This window comes from Chiroxiphia lanceolata, chromosome 5 (genome assembly GCF_009829145.1).
Source record: "Chiroxiphia lanceolata isolate bChiLan1 chromosome 5, bChiLan1.pri, whole genome shotgun sequence".
Lineage (NCBI taxonomy): Eukaryota > Metazoa > Chordata > Aves > Passeriformes > Pipridae > Chiroxiphia > Chiroxiphia lanceolata.
Window position 1 is genome coordinate 69430230 of NC_045641.1, and position 16206 is coordinate 69446435.

General features: G+C 46.9%; 1 protein-coding gene across 2 annotated transcripts in view; it reads right to left on the reverse strand.

Moving 5' to 3' along the window:
- Positions 1 to 16206, reverse strand: part of ARHGEF5 (Rho guanine nucleotide exchange factor 5) — a 35599-nt gene that overhangs the window by 2435 nt on the left and 16958 nt on the right. The window contains exons 2-12 of one of the 2 annotated variants that reach the window (XM_032688314.1): positions 10845 to 14391; positions 9282 to 9363; positions 8844 to 8908; positions 8303 to 8562; positions 7286 to 7446; positions 6267 to 6419; positions 4752 to 4881; positions 3382 to 3456; positions 1536 to 1625; positions 1069 to 1223; positions 240 to 401 (exon numbers count right to left, since the gene is read on the reverse strand). In XM_032688314.1, coding sequence (XP_032544205.1) covers positions 240 to 401; positions 1069 to 1223; positions 1536 to 1625; positions 3382 to 3456; positions 4752 to 4881; positions 6267 to 6419; positions 7286 to 7446; positions 8303 to 8562; positions 8844 to 8908; positions 9282 to 9363; positions 10845 to 14391 — 4880 coding nt within the window. Of the gene's footprint in view, positions 1 to 239; positions 402 to 1068; positions 1224 to 1535; positions 1626 to 3381; positions 3457 to 4751; positions 4882 to 6266; positions 6420 to 7285; positions 7447 to 8302; positions 8563 to 8843; positions 8909 to 9281; positions 9364 to 10844; positions 14395 to 16206 lie in introns of both variants that reach the window. The other variant, XM_032688312.1, reaches the window with a different exon arrangement.

Sequence of the window (16206 nt, forward strand, 5' to 3'; positions counted from 1 at the left end):
AAAAGGCAAAAATTCCCATTTTTGGTATGACATAATGTGGAAGTATTGCGTGAGCAGTTGTGATGAGAGAGAAGGAAGGTGCTTCATAAGGAAATAGTTATAGCAAGGGGATGTTTTTTAAGACCTCTGCTCAGCAGCTGCATTTGGTATGTCAGCATTTGGGTAGCTGAGGGGCAATCATCAGGCTCCTAGGAGATGTCTGGTAACGGGACATGTTGAGGGTAACCTTGAGCTCTTACTGTGTGTCTGTCCGAAACAAAAACTCCACTCTCTTTCCCTGGTAATTCTGAAGCAGGAAGAGACGGAAAACGTTTTTGTTTGCTCCGTGGAGTTTCATCTCACACTTCTCCCCACGCACATCTGAGAAGGCGGCGTGGTCGAACACAACGAAACGTCCACCCCTGCAGGGAAAGAGGAGGAGCAAAACAAGCTGTGAGTTTTAAGGTGATGAGGGTTACAAAGCAAGTCCACGTTATTTTGTGAGGCCAGGAAAGTAAAAAGCTTTTAACGAGTTTTCATTTGCCTCAGACATGTCAAGTGTTATTCTTGCTATAAGTCTTAGAAGGCCAGAGAAGAGGGGATTTAATGAAAAGGATAAAAATAATAAGCTCTGTCCTGTCAGAATTTAATTTGGTAGCTTACAGCTTAGAAGCAAAACCAACACCCCTAAACCCCCAGCACAGTGAAACAACTCTCATGACAAACCAGCGATTTGCACATTCACTAGTCTTCATACTGTCCTGTAGGAAGAAATCATTTACCAAGTAAAACTAGAAGAAATGGTTATTATTAAAGTGTTTCACATTATAGAGATGGAAAGGCGGAATAGAAGTGTTGCACTAGGGACCACAAGCTATCTTTTTATATTATCATATGTTGTAATTAGGAGTTGGGACTATCAGTTTCCACATACTTGCATGATACTCACATCAGGTTGGGATAGGAGAGTGCCTTGACAAAGGCTGCCACTTGCTGGCAGGCAGAGGGAAAGGACTCTGTCACCAAAGCACAGACCCCAAAAGAGACAGGTATTAGAAGGGGCAGCAAGAATTGTGTTGAAGCACTCACTCCTTCGGCCGAGACAGGAGCAGGCAGTCATTGAAAAGGTGTAGGTAGATGGGCCGGGTGGTGACTTTCCATTTTGGACTTAGGTTGTTGAAGTCCAGTGCTGTCAACTCACCACACTTCACAAGTCTCCTCGACTGTGAGATGAGTGGGAATATCTGCAAGACAGAAATGAACGTTTACATCAAACACATACAAGCAAATGACTGTCCGTGAGCTTTGGATTTGCATTTTTGCCTTTCTCTCGAGGAAATGTTTCAACTCTCCACCTGGAGAGGTGCAAGTCGTGGTAGGCACCTTTATTTGAAGGTTGACAGGAGTGATTGGGTCAGGGAAGCACTGATGAAGAGCTGGTTCAACAGTTCTGTGTATATCGGAGAGGAGAACAAAGAGAAAGTGCAAGTGGCTTTGTGAGGAAAGGCAGAAAATACATTAGGCTGGAGCAAGGCCCAGGGAATGGATGAGCTCACCTTGCACTCAAATTCAATCTTCTGGCTGAGGTAGATCAGCTCTTCAGTGCTCTTCATGCGCTGGACATTTTCATTGCAGTCCTTGATGAGCTGCAGAGGAAAAGAGACCATCAGTGAGGTGGGAGCAGAACTCCCTGGTGGGACCAGTACAACTCCCAGCTCTCAGGAGTCAGCATAAGTGACAATCCCTTAGGCATCCTCCTGCAAAAGAAGTACAGAATAGAATCACAGAATATGCTGAGTTTGAAGGGACCCACAAAGATGGACTCCAACTCCTGGCCCTGCACACAGCACCCCAAGAATCCCATCATGTGTCTGAGAGTGTTGTCCAAACACTTTCTGAACTCTGGCAGGCTTGGGGCCATGACCACTGCTCTGGGTTCCAGTACCCAACCATCCTCTGGGTAAAGAAACTCTTCCCAATGTCCACCCTAACCCTCCCCTGACACAGCTCCAGCCATTCCCTTGGGTCCTCACAGAGCAGAGATCAGTGCCTGTCCCTTCACTGCCCCTCGTGAGGAAGCTGCAGATGCTGTGAGGTCTCCCCTCAGCCTCCTCTTCTCCAGCTGAACAAGCCAAGTGACCTCAGCCACTCCTCACATGGCTTCCCCTCCAGGCCCTTCACCATCTTTGTGGCCCTTCTTTGGACACTCTGATAGCTTTAGATTCTTCTTGTACTGTGTCACCCTAAACTGCCCACAGGACTCGAGGTGAGGCTGCAGCAATGCAGAGCAGAGTGAGTATTTTTCCAAGTGAGCATTCTAAGCCTCTCTATACCTACAGTGATCACCCTTCTTTCTTAAGGAAGTTATTCTTTAGATGAAATCTCTGTGGCAAGCATTGCTTTAACTTTGGGATACTGGGGGGGAACACTAGAGGCATTCATTGCATGATGCTGTACAGATTTTAGATAACAAGTTGTCCCAGAAGACTTTAAATCTTGCCTCTGTAATAAACAGGACGGAAGAAGGGACGCAACAGAGCAATGCCCTGTTTTTATTTAAAGAAGGATTTTCTTGCAAGGACTAGGACGGGAGTTGATCATTAATTAGAGACAAAGGTAAGGAACACAAAGGGCTGGTTAGGAGACTGGAAAAAGTGAGTCCTGAAAAAAGTAGTTTGGTATCACTGGTGCCAGTTCAGTTGCATCCCAGCTGACTCCTGCTTTAGTGTTTTCTGCTCACAGCTACCAGTGCACATGAACACACTAATTTGTTATGTGTGCGGATCAGTGACAGGGGACCTCAACAAGGGGGAGGATCAGTTAAAAGGATTGGGCCACATCTGTGTGATGCTGCAGAGAGTCACAGAATATCCTCAGTTGCAAGGAACCCATGAGGATCATCAAGTCCAATTCCTGACTCTACACTAGGCAAACTCCAAGTTAAACCATGTATCTAAGAATGTTGCCCAAACACCTTTTGAACACAATCAGGCTTGGGACCATGATCACTCTCCTGGTGAGCTTGTTCCAGTGCTTACCACCCTCTCTGTGAAGTACTTTATCCTAATATCCAATCTGAATTTCCCATGACACAGCGTTAAGCCATTCCCTTGCATCCAGAGAGAAGAGATCAGCACATCCCTCTCCTCTCCCTGTTGTGAGGAGGTTGTAGACAGCAATGAGGTCACCCTCAGCCTCCTCTGAGCTGAACAAACCTAGTGTCCTGTCACTCCTCCTAAGTCTTGCCCTCTTAGTTCTTTCACCACCTTTGCTGCCCTCCCTTGGACAAATTCTAATATTTTTACTGCTGAGCCCAAAATTTTTGACTTGTATTATTGGTACCATCACCCAAAGCCCCCAGAGCCCTTTCTGCAGGGCTGCAGGAAGAGCTGGCAGCCTTACCTTTTCAAGTGCATCGTAGGCCTGCGTTGCTTGCACTTCCTCCTCAGACCCAGGTCGAGTTCTTTTCAGGATATTCTGTGTGAGAAAAGACGCTTTTCATAATTCACACAGGGAAAGCTGGGCCTAAGTATCAGTGAAGTGTAGGAGAAATAAGGGAACACCAAGATACCAGTCTCAAGGGAAACTAAAGCAGAAGTAGGTTATGACATGTGGAGTTAACAAAGCCAAAAATTTGAGATGCAGAATGTCACTGGTAAGTGACATTGAACAGGATATTCCTGAAAAACTAAACTGTATTAACTATCACACAGAAGTTACATGGCATAGGAAGCAAGCACTAACTCAAGCACAAATGGTTTTATGCACAGAATTGTCCCTTTCTCTTGTTAAAAAGAGGCTCAAATACACAGAAAAAAGAATTTCATAGAAAGAGCTCAAAATTAATTTATTAGGGACTTGCTGATTCCCTGTCTGGAAGGCTCCTACTAGTCAGCATGGCAGGCAAAGAGGGGAGACAGCTGCCTTCCAGAGGGCAGCCAAGGAGCCCTCATTTTATTTTTCTAGCAGAAAGCCAAAAAAGCTCAATAAAATGTAAATCAACATGTTCTGAGAAGACTCCATACATTATTTATTGGAGTTCAAATAAAGTAGTGTTGCAACACAGTCCTAAACAATATACAAACTGCACTGCTTCATGCAGGCATACCCAGTATATCCACATATCCAGCTCATGGTGCTGGCCTAGTGCACAACAGGCACTTGTACCATGACACATGGGTTTGCTTTTGCAAAGGCATATTCACAAAGCACACAACAGAATGGCTTTAGAGCATCTTGCCAAACTTGGCACAGATGCAACATGAAGGGCAGTGTGCAGTGTTTCCACCCGGTGCTTGGAGCCACCTCGTGTTTATGTGACTTTCAGACTTGACAAAGGATCAGCTTAGAAACATAGAATCATTAAGGGTGGAAAAGACCTCCAGGACTGAGTCCAACCTTTGACCTTCTCAACTAGACCAGAGCACTGAGTCGTTTCTTGGACACCTCCAGGGACGGTGACTCCACCACCTCCCTGAGCAGCCCCTTCCAATGCCTGACCACCCTTTCAGTGAAGAAATTCCTCCTGATGTCCAACCTGAACCTCCCCTGGCGAGGCTGTTTCCTCTCATCCTGTCACTTGTTACCTGGGAGAAGAGCCCGACCCCCACCTGGCTACAACCTCCTCCAGATAGTTGTAGAGAGTGAGAAGGTCCCCCCTGAGCCTCCTTTTCTCCGGGCTGAGCCTCCCCAGCTCCCTCAGCTGCTCCTGGACATAGCTTGAGGGAAACTTGGTGGAAACCTGAGGGAAAGCAGAGAATCCCCACAGTTACCTGTAGGAGGAGCTTGAGTCGAGTGATGCGCTGGAAAGGGAGGATGAGGAAGGATTTAAGTGAGAGGCGCTGACATACTGGATCACTTTCCAGTCTCTCCAGGACTTGCTGGAACCCTGCATTTCCATTTCTGTGGGAGTGGTAAAGAAAAAAGACATCCAGGCATCAGAGTAAATAAATAACCTCCTTAGTATCAGATTTCAGTGAATGTTGGAGAACTCCCAACAGTCAGGGTTTGTTCCTGGGGCAAGAGATGTCAAGAGACTGCACCACTCTGATGAAGAGCAAGTGTGGGTTTGTAAAAGCTACAGGATGGCAGTACAGCTGTTACTATATCTTTCCTCCTTCTGTCACAGCCCTCTTGAATAAAAGGCAGAAGTGACATCTACATTTCAATTCCTTCTATTAGTACTACACCTTTCACGGAGACAGCGGTGGTTTGTATTCTTTCCTTACACTGAGTGATTCAGCTTCAGGGGCTGTGTTCAGGGTCTGGAAACAGCTGCTTCCCATTCCTTGTTACTCTTGAGGGCAGCTGCCTTCCTCCCTTAACATCTCTCTTACATTCCTAGACACAGCCACTGCCTTCCAGTTGTCCATGTTGGGCAATAGCAGTTAAATGACTAAAGGTATTAGAGTGGTACCAGCCTCCTGAACAGCCAAGCCCATATCCTTGAAGAGCTGGGGAAAAAGGTTGTAGGTCCAGTAGTCGTTGTCCTGCACAATATCCTGGAGGTCCTTTATATGTGGAACCGAGCCTTCCCTGAAGGGAATCAATTGTGAGACTAGATCTCTCCCAGGCAGCAGCACCCAGAGACCGTGCCTGAATAGGCTGTTGGGAACACTGCCTTCTCCTGGAATCACTGTAGCTTCACTGGAATTGGGTGGTTATGAAGAGAAGCAGTGCAGAAGTGGCAAGGAAACCTTACCCAGGACCAGGCCCATGCCTGATTAATGACTGGCTGTGCCACTCACTGGGTACACAAGAGGAGGGTGGGAGATGTTCCACTCCATCACCTAAAGCAAGAGAGCCTGATGGTATTCTCTGGCCCCAGGATTTTCAATCCATTTTAAAGACCCCTGGATACCTGGCTTAAGTTTACTGACAGCAGCCATGGTCTTTTAGTTAAAGAATCACAGAGTGGTTGAGGTTGGAAATTTCACATGAAATTATCACTTTCTGGTTCTTAACAGTCTGGAAACCACAGACTGAAAACCATTACCCGGGACAGTCATTTTTGCTCTCTTCAGCAGAGGGCAGACGGAGAACAGCCTGCAGCTGGATCACATATTAATCTTTTCCTCTCCAATGCGATGGGAGAAGAGCCTGCAGCAGCTCTGTCCTGCTATCCCAAATGCCACCGAAGGGAAGAAGGTCCCTCCCTGTCCTTCTGGGGGTGTGGTGAGAGCAGCCTGTAGTCAATAGCCAGTACCTGCAGTGTTCCCCATCTTTGGAAAGAGTGAATATTTAAGGAAGTAAGAGGGGAGAAGAGTGCAACAGAAGAGAAAACTTACAGTAACCGCTGGAAGGTTTGCTCCTGGTATGTCTGGTTTGTTACGTATGGAAGATACACCCTGCGGAAGTCCGGGGCATGTTTCAGAGCCACGTCGCACACATGGAAGGTAAACATGTCCTCCTCAAACTTCTCCTCCAAGTCAAAGAGGAAACTGCAGCACATGGATGTGGTGGCAAGAAAGGAGAGGGAAAACATCAGTGTCATTGAAGTAAAGCAGGAATGGCCTCAGTCCTCCAAAACCCTGGCAGCCCATAGGTAAGCACAAGATAGCTTTGTACTTCTAGAGAGCATAATGTCTGTAGACAATGACTATTTAGGGCTCGGAGTCAGCAAGGAAAAAGCAGAGGCAAAAGCCCTCTATTCTTGAGAGCTCATTCTTCTAACACGTTGTCAGCAACCAACTGAAAATTAAGAATAATCACCAGAATAATCCCACTGGTAGAATGTAAAAAGGTAGCAGCAACCCTTACTAGCTTAGTGATATGCCAAGCCAAGCCTTGCAGGAGGAAAAGCAGAACAGAATCCTACAACATACAGGATTCCTTGCATGTGGGGTCATGTCCACATTTTCATGACTTATGCTCAATTGATTCACATTAGTTTCTGTCAAGTGATGGCTGTAACTCAGATCTCCCCCCTCTTTTTTTTTTTTTTTTTTTTTTGGTCAGGGCTCATGCAGCTGCCTCTTTGTCTTGTATTTGGCAGGAGCTGGTTTGGTATGGGGTCTGCTTAGTCAAGTTTAATTACAGCTGAAGCCAATGGCACGTGGGTACCATTTTGAACATCTCTGTGCACCACTGAGCCACAATATCTGGGACTCAACACCAGGATTTACATCACCCAAAAGGCAACTGTTCCTTTCAAGGCAGTGCTGTTACATCATCACAAAGTGCCATGTGTGTGTATCTGCCCTGAAGGTCAGTGAACACGGAGGGGAGGAGTGAGAAATGTTACTGATGGAAATGCTGGGAAGTATCCCGTGCCTGTTAGTCCTGGAAGCAAAGGCCCACATCTCACCTGGCACTGACGTCGCGCACATCGGAAAGGCGGGAGAAAAGCCACTGGCGCTCCTGGTTGGTGAGCATGGCCTGGAGCTCTGCTGATCGCTGGAAGTGATCCACTGCCACATTCAAACTGCGCAGGTAGGAAGCCTCAGATATTATCAACTCAAACTTGGCCTTGGGAGATAAGGGAGGACAGCATCAGTAGACTGCACAAGCCTGTGAGGAATCTTACAGGGAGGAGACTGAAGAAAACCTTCCAGCACGTGATTACAGAAGAGAGGCTTTAGAAATGAAAGGCAAGTGTGCCGCTACATATAGTCCTTCTTTATAGTCCTTCTTTACAAAACAGACTTGTGGCATGACTTAAAAAGAAAAACTTGCTCTCGTTTTATCTTCCCTTAATACCACTTCCACAAGGTTCCCTATTTTACATGCTCCCAGATGCTCTCCAGCATCTGTACCATCCATGTTTTTCTCCATCATATCTCCCATGCTGTTGTTTTCACCTCTTTCTGTGAGTCCTCCCATCCACTGCTCAGTTCCTCTTATTTTCCTTACCCAGTTTCTCTACACCATTTTGTTGAACCCACACATCTTCCTATTCCCTCTCAGCCCTGCAGCTCACACAGGTCAATTTTGTAAGCTAACACTCTACCAAAGAAAATACAATTTACTGTAGGTTTATTAACATCTCTCAAGAGTTTATGTGTGGGAGAATGCTGCAAGTCTACTTTGATATGCTCTTTTGCATTGAACATGCTCAGAACTCTTTATCTTGTTCCCATTTCCCCATGTCTGTTTCCCTGAAGTTACTGATACGGTCCAGAGTCTGCCCTTCAGTGCTGCTTTCTCTACAGTTTAGCACTTCACACATACTGGTAGCACAGCCCCATGGTGCTTGTAGAGGTGACCTCTGCATTCAACCACCTCATTCCCACATCACGGTTTTTGCTCTCTGCTTTATCCCCCCTTCGGGAGACTCTTTCTGGACTACAGACCATCCATTTATCTTGTTACATCTGTCCCTTACCTCTTGCAGCCTCTGCTCCTCACGGGACATATTGAGCAGCATTCTGCTGCCCCGGATCATGGGGATGTCCTGCCAGAGGGATGCATTGGATGAGACTGACAGACGTTGCAAGTACGAGTCCGGGGGAGACAGCACTTTCCTCCGTAGCCTTGGGGAGCTTGGGAAACTCGACTCTATATCCTCTGGATAATCCACTCTCTTCTGGCTTTGAATGGCCTTGTTCAGAACCACATCACTGTACTCCTGATACAGCAATCTTGCTGTGAAGACAGACACATACAGTTATCCTTTCTGTAGCAGCTACTCGCCCTCTGCTTCAACCTGGAGGAAACTCTGTTCTGTCTCAGATTGGAGCAGCCAAATTCAAGGGAACACATTTTGCTGTAAGCAAAGCTCACCAGCTGCCCCAGTGTACTGCAGGACTCTGAGTTCACTGACTCCAGTAAGTTTTCCCTGCTACCATATGGCAGGAGTCCCTCTCCTTTGTGCTCACTGCAAGGGTGAGAGATGATGCAGGAGAGGGGTGGCAGAAGGTACTTACAGGAGTTGATCAGCTTGGAGTGCCGGCGTTTGAAGTTCTCTGTTGTGTCTGCAGGTTTCTTCTCTCTGTTAGGGAATAAGGATTTCAAAACAAAGAGTGAATGAAGAGCACCATACCAGAGATGGCTTATCCAAACCTTAGAAACTGGTCTGTCACAACAAGAACCTCTGTCTTTCCAACAAGCTCAAGTTCCACATGCTCTACTTAACAAAGGGCAAAGTTTGGCTTGATGGAACCACTGGCCTAAAGGCACAGAAATACTTCTGCTGCAGTGGGGTCCTCTTCAAGAGGGGAGACTGAAGCACAGGCCTAAGGCATTTATTTACGGTTTTCTTCTCCTTATCATCAGCTTTGGTAACTCAGAAACAATGGAGTGTGTCAGGTGTCTGTGCTGCACAGAGATGGGGGTAAATTGTAAGGGGCCTTTGAGAGACTTACCGCAATATAACTGTTTCTGAGCTGACTGGTGGCTCCCTGTGTGCCTTGTGAACTTCTTCCTCTGAAGGAACAGAAGAAACTTCTGTATATAAGACAATTAGAAAGTAAACACATAAGTCCATTTTTAGAGTGAAGCTACAATCCAAATGATACACAGACACCACTTACCTGTACCCCACCTAAGTGTCAGTCTGGAGCTGGAGTACAGGTGCCCTCATGACATTTATTTCTGGGTCAGAAGCATTCTAGTTTTAATAATCCTTGCCACTGCTTACACTTTACATCTGTGAGCCACATCTATTTCTCATACAAAGACAAAGGCTGACACTTTAGGCTGTGACAGTAACCCTGAGAGCTTCTCTCTCCAGTTGTCTGAGCAAAGACACTGCCTGTAGGCCCTATTTGGTGCAGTCTTTACCTTTTCAGCTACTTGCAGGAGATCAATGGACCCAAAGTCACTAAGCAGGTCTGAAGGTCTCAAGACTTTCTTTTGTAGATGTTGAGCCCCAAAAACTCTCAGTGACTCTGCGGCAGAAATGCTGAATGTCTAACAAAATCACTCCTGTGAAGAGTCTTAAAAGGGATATGGCCTGACAATGAATGTTGTAATCCAGTTCTCACATTTATATGTGGGCATTCAAAGCTGCTGTTGGAGTCATCTCTTTATGTCAAATGCAGAAAGTATGGCTTTTTCTTTTGGTTTGTGAGAGATTTAATCAAATAAGGTGTGGAGAAATTTTAAATATAAATTCATTGGAAGCAGAAGGGGGAAGAAAGCCCAAAGACTAGGCTGCAGGTATGGGCTGGAGGAAAGACAGTACCGTTGCCTTGAATGTTTTAAAATTCAGAACCAAGAATTTACAAGTCAAACACACGAACAAGTTTGATTCAAGTTCTGCCAAACCTTTTATACCCCTCCACACTCCCCTCCTTTTCCTCTGTGCCAAAAATCCAGCATGTTAAGGAGCTTGAAAAATAAACTAAGCAAGAGTTGAAAAGAAGCAACTATGTTTAAAGCTCATGTCAGATATAATAATAAAGAACAGACATGCATCCTGATAGAAGGTACTGTTTAAATGAGCTGCACGAGAGAAGATGCATATTTTCCACTTGTGACATCAGTGATTGAATTCTATGCAAGCTGGGACCTTGGGTTTGACAAATTTGCTTTCTTATCTGTAACCTCAAATCCTGCGTTCACAGTAAAATCATGTTTTTTAGAAGGTCAGATTGGAACCTAAAAGTGTCAGTAGCAAAATAAAGGGAGGCAGCAAATAAACAAGTGATAACAGATATGGGCTGCTGAGGGTGTGTGCATGACTCTTCCCTACTGCTTGGAAAGGGGCTGCTACAGGGAGAGGAGAGCTGGGAAGGGGGAGCTCGAGGCGGGACAGAACGGGCTGCACAGAATGAGGAATATGACCAGAAAGGCACAAGAGCAACACTAAGCTCTCAGCGCTCGTGCCTCTCTGTCAGACTGCCTGTTTAATTTAATCCTATGCTTCTGGGAACTGCAATGAGTTGGGGCAGTGGCAGGGAAGAGAAAGGGAAGAGAGGACTCACCCTGCAAGATGTCTGGTGGTACTGACATCCTCTTCAGGCCCTGGCGGTGCCAGTCCTTGCTTTTCACTCGGCGTCTAATCGGGTTCTCTTGGTTGGCTGCTGGCTCCTGTGCAACCACCCCCATCTTCTTCTTGTCTGGCCAACTTGATGATTTTTCCAAGGGTGCATGTTTGGCCACTTCTTCCTTTGGCTGATGTTCCCCTCCTTCCAGCCTTTGCTTGACCCTCCTCTCACGTTCTGTTTTCTCTGTGACTGCCCGTGGAGCCTGGACGTGCTTTGTGTCCACACCGAAGATGCCTGAGGGTTGCTCCCATGGCAGCTCCTCTTCCTGGCAGGTCGTTCTGGTGGTTGGTGGTGATGGAGGGCTAAGCTGGAGAAAGTGGATTGGGTTGGTGAATGCAAGCATTGGAAGGAGCTGTGCAGAGTCTCTGCTCTTGGAGTCTGTGGATGCTAACAAGCCTTCCAACGAGGGCCAATTAGGGTGGTCAGGTGAGGATTTTTCACTTTCTATATCCATGTGCTGGTCTGCTGGTTCAGGGCTGGTGTCAGAGCAGCCAACCAGCATTTCACTTCCAACAGCAGAAAAGCTTTTGGCCAACAAACTGACCCCTGAGTCATCGGAAGTCTCTGTATCGTGGGTACTTGAGTCGCTGAGATCCCACTCCCCAGTTACTGGAACAAGGCCATCCTTCTCTGCTAGACTTTCTCCATCAGAAGCAGAGGCCACAGAGTTGGAATGGGACCCAGAGGCAGCAGTCTGGAGAGGATGGCTTATGGCAGGGTGAATGGCTCCTAACCTATTATGGTCCATAGCACAGTTGAGGTGTGGCCTGGAATATGGTCCAGGAGCCAGTGGCTGGGAACGTTCGGGGGCTGAAGGTGGGACAAGGTGATTTGCATTAAGTGCAGGGGCCTGAGCTTGAGTGGGCCTTTGGACATGGGAAAGAGGCTGAGGAAGCTGTTTGGCATCAGGCTCAGATACCAGAGGTAGGCTTGAGTGGGACGCAGGGGACAGAGGTTGTTCTTCCTGGTTCACAGCAAGGACTGTATCTTCTTCAGAGGGCCAAGTTAGGGTGCTCAGGACACTGGAAATTCTGGATCCAAGCTCCTTTTGGTCTAAACTGCAGTCAGGCTGATCAAACAAAGGCATTTGTTGTGCTTTATGATCCACATTTGCTCCTGTTTCTTTTCCCTGCATAATGGCACTTTTTTCAGGGGAGTTCTGCTGAATTGTCTCTGAGTGGTTCGGAGGAGTGGAAGTCCTTTCCGGTGTTTGGGATGGTTCCAAAGGCCCTGCAATGCTAACCACAGACCTCCTATCCCCAGGAAGGCTCTCTTCTAAAGGAAGAGAGCTCGTGTATATTACAGAGGAAGAAGATGGGCCACTAAGGTCTTCATGAAAGCCTTCCTTGGAAGTAAGGATTTCATGGAAAGCCTTGGCCTCCCCTGGATCTGTACTCAGAGCAGCAGTTTGCCCTGGTGTTGGGTCCCACACTTGTGTGGGAGCAGCCTGGTTGGGTGACTTCCCTGCAGAGTCTGGCAGCTCGTTTTGGCTGGTGCCAGGACAGTCCTGGGGGGTCACAGAGGCTGCTCTGGCACCCTCCTTCTGTGGGCCAGACGCTGAAACCACTGACGTGAGCTCTGAGGGCAAAGCTGGAATGAAGTCCGGAAGCTCAGCTTTTCCTGTAGTGGGGTGAGAATCTCTGGGATCAGATGGCTCCAAGTTATTAGTACCAGAGGAAGGGTGTGCTGGAACAGAAGCCTCTGAGTTCTCTGCACCAGAAGGTGCTGCCACTCCTCCATGGAGAGGTGCCTCTCTTTTATCAAACCTCTGGACAGCTTTTCCATGCCCATCACCGTGCTCGTTCTCCCTGCCCAGTCTTATCTTATCATCCCAGTGAGCTTCTCCAAGATCCTGACCACCAATGGAAAAGCGGCCAGAGTCTTCTAGGTCTTCCGACTGGTCAGAGACACGGCACGTGTGTGGAGCTTCACCCCCTGGGTTCAGGTTATTTGAAGACAGAGAGCTGACAGCAGGTGCCTGACATCCAGAACCTGCTTCTGTGACACGAGCTTTCAGCAGCACATCTTCACCAGGATCCACAGAAACAGGTTCCCCAGGAGGAAATTCTGATCCCCTTTGCTCAGCTAAGGAAACATTCTCCAAACCACACATATCCACCTTATACCTGGGAACAGAAGATATCTCTGACTCAAAAGCTGATGATAGAGCCTCTAGTTTGAGCTCTTCCTCCACTCTGAGCTCTTCCCTCTGCAGTTGTTCCTGTCCATTTTGTTGCTTGTTTTTCTGCTCTTTGGGCTCCGAAGATTTTCCTTCTTCTGGCAGATTCTGCTCTTTGCACTCTTTCTTCTCCTCTTCCTGCTGAAGTTCAGATGCTGCCTCCTCCTCTGCTGGCTCCTTATGCTGTGAAGCACTCACTTCCTCACTCCTTTTAGCAGTACTCTTTACTTTGAAGGCTCTCTCTGCTGAAGGGGCAGGTCTCCCCTCTGTTTTTCCATGATCATCTTCTAGATGAAGGCATTTGGAAGTAGGTGAGTTTTCTTTAGGAACCATTACTGTTCCCTGGTCTTTGACCATGCTGGCATTCCTTGTTTCACCAGTTGTGTTTCCTTCTGCTTGTAGTGAACTTACTTGGCTGTCACATGTTAAGGTGGAAGACAACTGATGGGAAGAGAAAGACTCTGTATTCTCTTCCGAACCCTGGGGTGCTCTTAGGCTTTCCTTACCATCTTCAGAAGTGTAAGGTTTAGCTGTGTCTCCTACTGCTTCCTCTGATGCAGGCTGTTCGTCAGGTGCTGGTGCCACCTTTTTGCTGCTTTGCTTCTGCTCTGCAGCACCATCAACTTCCTGCAGAGAATCCTTGGAGATGTTATCCAGAAACGGTTTGGCCTTATAATGTCCCTCTGAAACAGTTTTACACACCAAAAAGCACTTAGGTGTCTCTCTCTGAGAGGAAATGGCATCAGCCAAAGAAGATTTTGGTTGCTGGGCTTGAGGGTCTGAGCCAGGAAAAGCCAGTTCTGCCTGGCATTGAGAAAACTCAGTGCTGAGGTTCACAGCCTGCAGGATGGGGCTGCCAGGGGCCAGCTCATCCTGAACCGTGCTGTGAGAGGAAAAGTCCTGGATGCTTTCCAGGTCAGCTACCTCTAATTGCTTATGTTTCAGAGAATAATCTAGTCCACCCTCCTCTAAAGGCATTTCTCCTTCCCATTCTGAGAGTCCTTTTTCAGGCTCTGCATCCCCCTGCTCTTGTTCCAGTCCTGCTGGCACTTCTTGCATAGGGTTAGAGGGTCTGCCCAGCATCTCTGCTGCTTTCCCTGGAGCAGAAAGGCAGTCCTCAGGAGTGCTGAGCTCTGCTCCCTGTGCAGAGCTCGACGGGCTGGTGCTCATTTCAGTTGGTGTGTGAGTGGCATGGTGCTCTCCTCCAACTGCTGTAGAATCCCAAGCTTCCCCAGGGGTGCTGCTGGCTCCTGGGGGAGTGGTGCCTCCCTCGCTTGTTTCTTCAAACTCCATCAGTGACACATCCTGCTAAACAGAAATGCATTTTTCTGTTACTACAACAGAATGATACAATCAGTCTAATTCACTGGTTCTAGTGCAGCTGAGAAAAAAACCAAAACCCAACCCGCATACCTAGTGGGTGATAAGAGCTGGGAAACAAATACAAAGACTGAGAGTAGGCAAGCACCTGAGGTAAGCTTGCAGTATGAGTAACACCAAAATAAAACCATATTTTGGTTATAAAACCATAAAAATACCTCCGGTGTCTTTTTAGTTTTACGTGCAACTCCAGGAAGTGACGTGGGTCAGAGAGAAGAGATGCTGATCTCTGCCATGGCTGCAGTGCAACTTATGAAAGGTGAGTTATCTCAGACTCAAAAGGGGATACAAGAAGGCATTCAGAGAACAAGAAAATTATCAAAAATCTCCACTAAGTTTTGTGGGGCCTCTTCTAGTTGAGTCTTAAAAATCTCTCTGATTTCAACAGGGAAAGGCCTGTTCTTTGGAGCTGATGCCTCTCTACAGATCTCTGTGTATGTCTGTGCAACACAAGACATTATTGCAAATCATCACAGAAACTGATTAACAAGACATAGGAATGTAACAATTTGATTAACAAATAACTAGGACATGACACAAGACACAAGATATTTGAAGGCTGTAAACCACATGGGTTGAGAGGAGTAACTCTGGTATGTGTGGACATATCTGCAGACCACAAAGAGAAACTACGTCATCATTTATGGAGGGGGGGGGGAAATGCCATCTCAGGACTGCTGGACAGTTTCCCAAAGGATACAGTGGAATTTCCCATCCAGTACTGCATTTGAAGTTCAGACATGACAAAGCACTAGGGAATGTACATTTGGGATATGTCTGTGAAAAGAACGGAAGAATCTGATTCACCACTTTTATCTTTCTGCCTTCTACCTATGCCATGACCCACAATCCCTACCTGAAAAAACATGAGAAAGAGACAAACCCTCATGGGGGTTTCCCTTTTCTTCTACCTTTGGGACATATTCTCTAGTGTTCCACCCTGTCTTCTCTATTCTCTATCCTCTGCTTATCAGAAATGGCCTATGGAGTGCTGCTTTGGGCTGCCTCCCATACACTGGGTCCCCTTGCACACATACCAGAGCTTGCAATTTAGCCCTGAAGGATCTGCTGCAATGTGCACCCACAGCCAGACTTCCCCCTGAATAAAGCTTCAGTGTTCTCCTCCTTCACCCTATCTTAGAGGTGTTGAAGTGTCCAGACACAAATCCATAGTTCTGCATCTTTTGGTCAGAGAAACCATTCCACATTTCTTCAGGTAAAAGCCTGACAGCTGTTTAGTGACCAAAAAAAAGCCCCAACGCCTGGCTCTGCCATTCAAAAAGCTCAGGCAAAAAAGAGGTTCTCATTCTTCCTCAAAACAGACAACCAAATCTGTATACTTTCTCACTCTCTGGCATTCCTAATGTCCATAAGTTTTAGACTAACATTTTTGTCCAGAGTTTCACCTGCTGTTGTGGAGGGAGGGGGAATGTGTAACAATTTTAACTTGGGAGACTCAGAGATAAAGGAAATTCTCTGCATTGAAAGAGAAATCTTTGAGATCAACGGTGATTTCCTTGTGCTAGAGTGGCTCTGTAGTCACAAGTAACAACCTCTGATCCCACACAGAAAGTAAAAGCAGTAAGGGCATAATTACATCTGAACTAATTGTCCCAGTTAGCTCCATGGCCAGGGCACGCCTGGCTTGAAAGCTGGTTTAGCTTCTATTTTCCCTTACGTCAAGTGAAACAAAACATCTGCTCTGAAAGCAATGAGCACGTGCTCTGGAGACAGAACTGA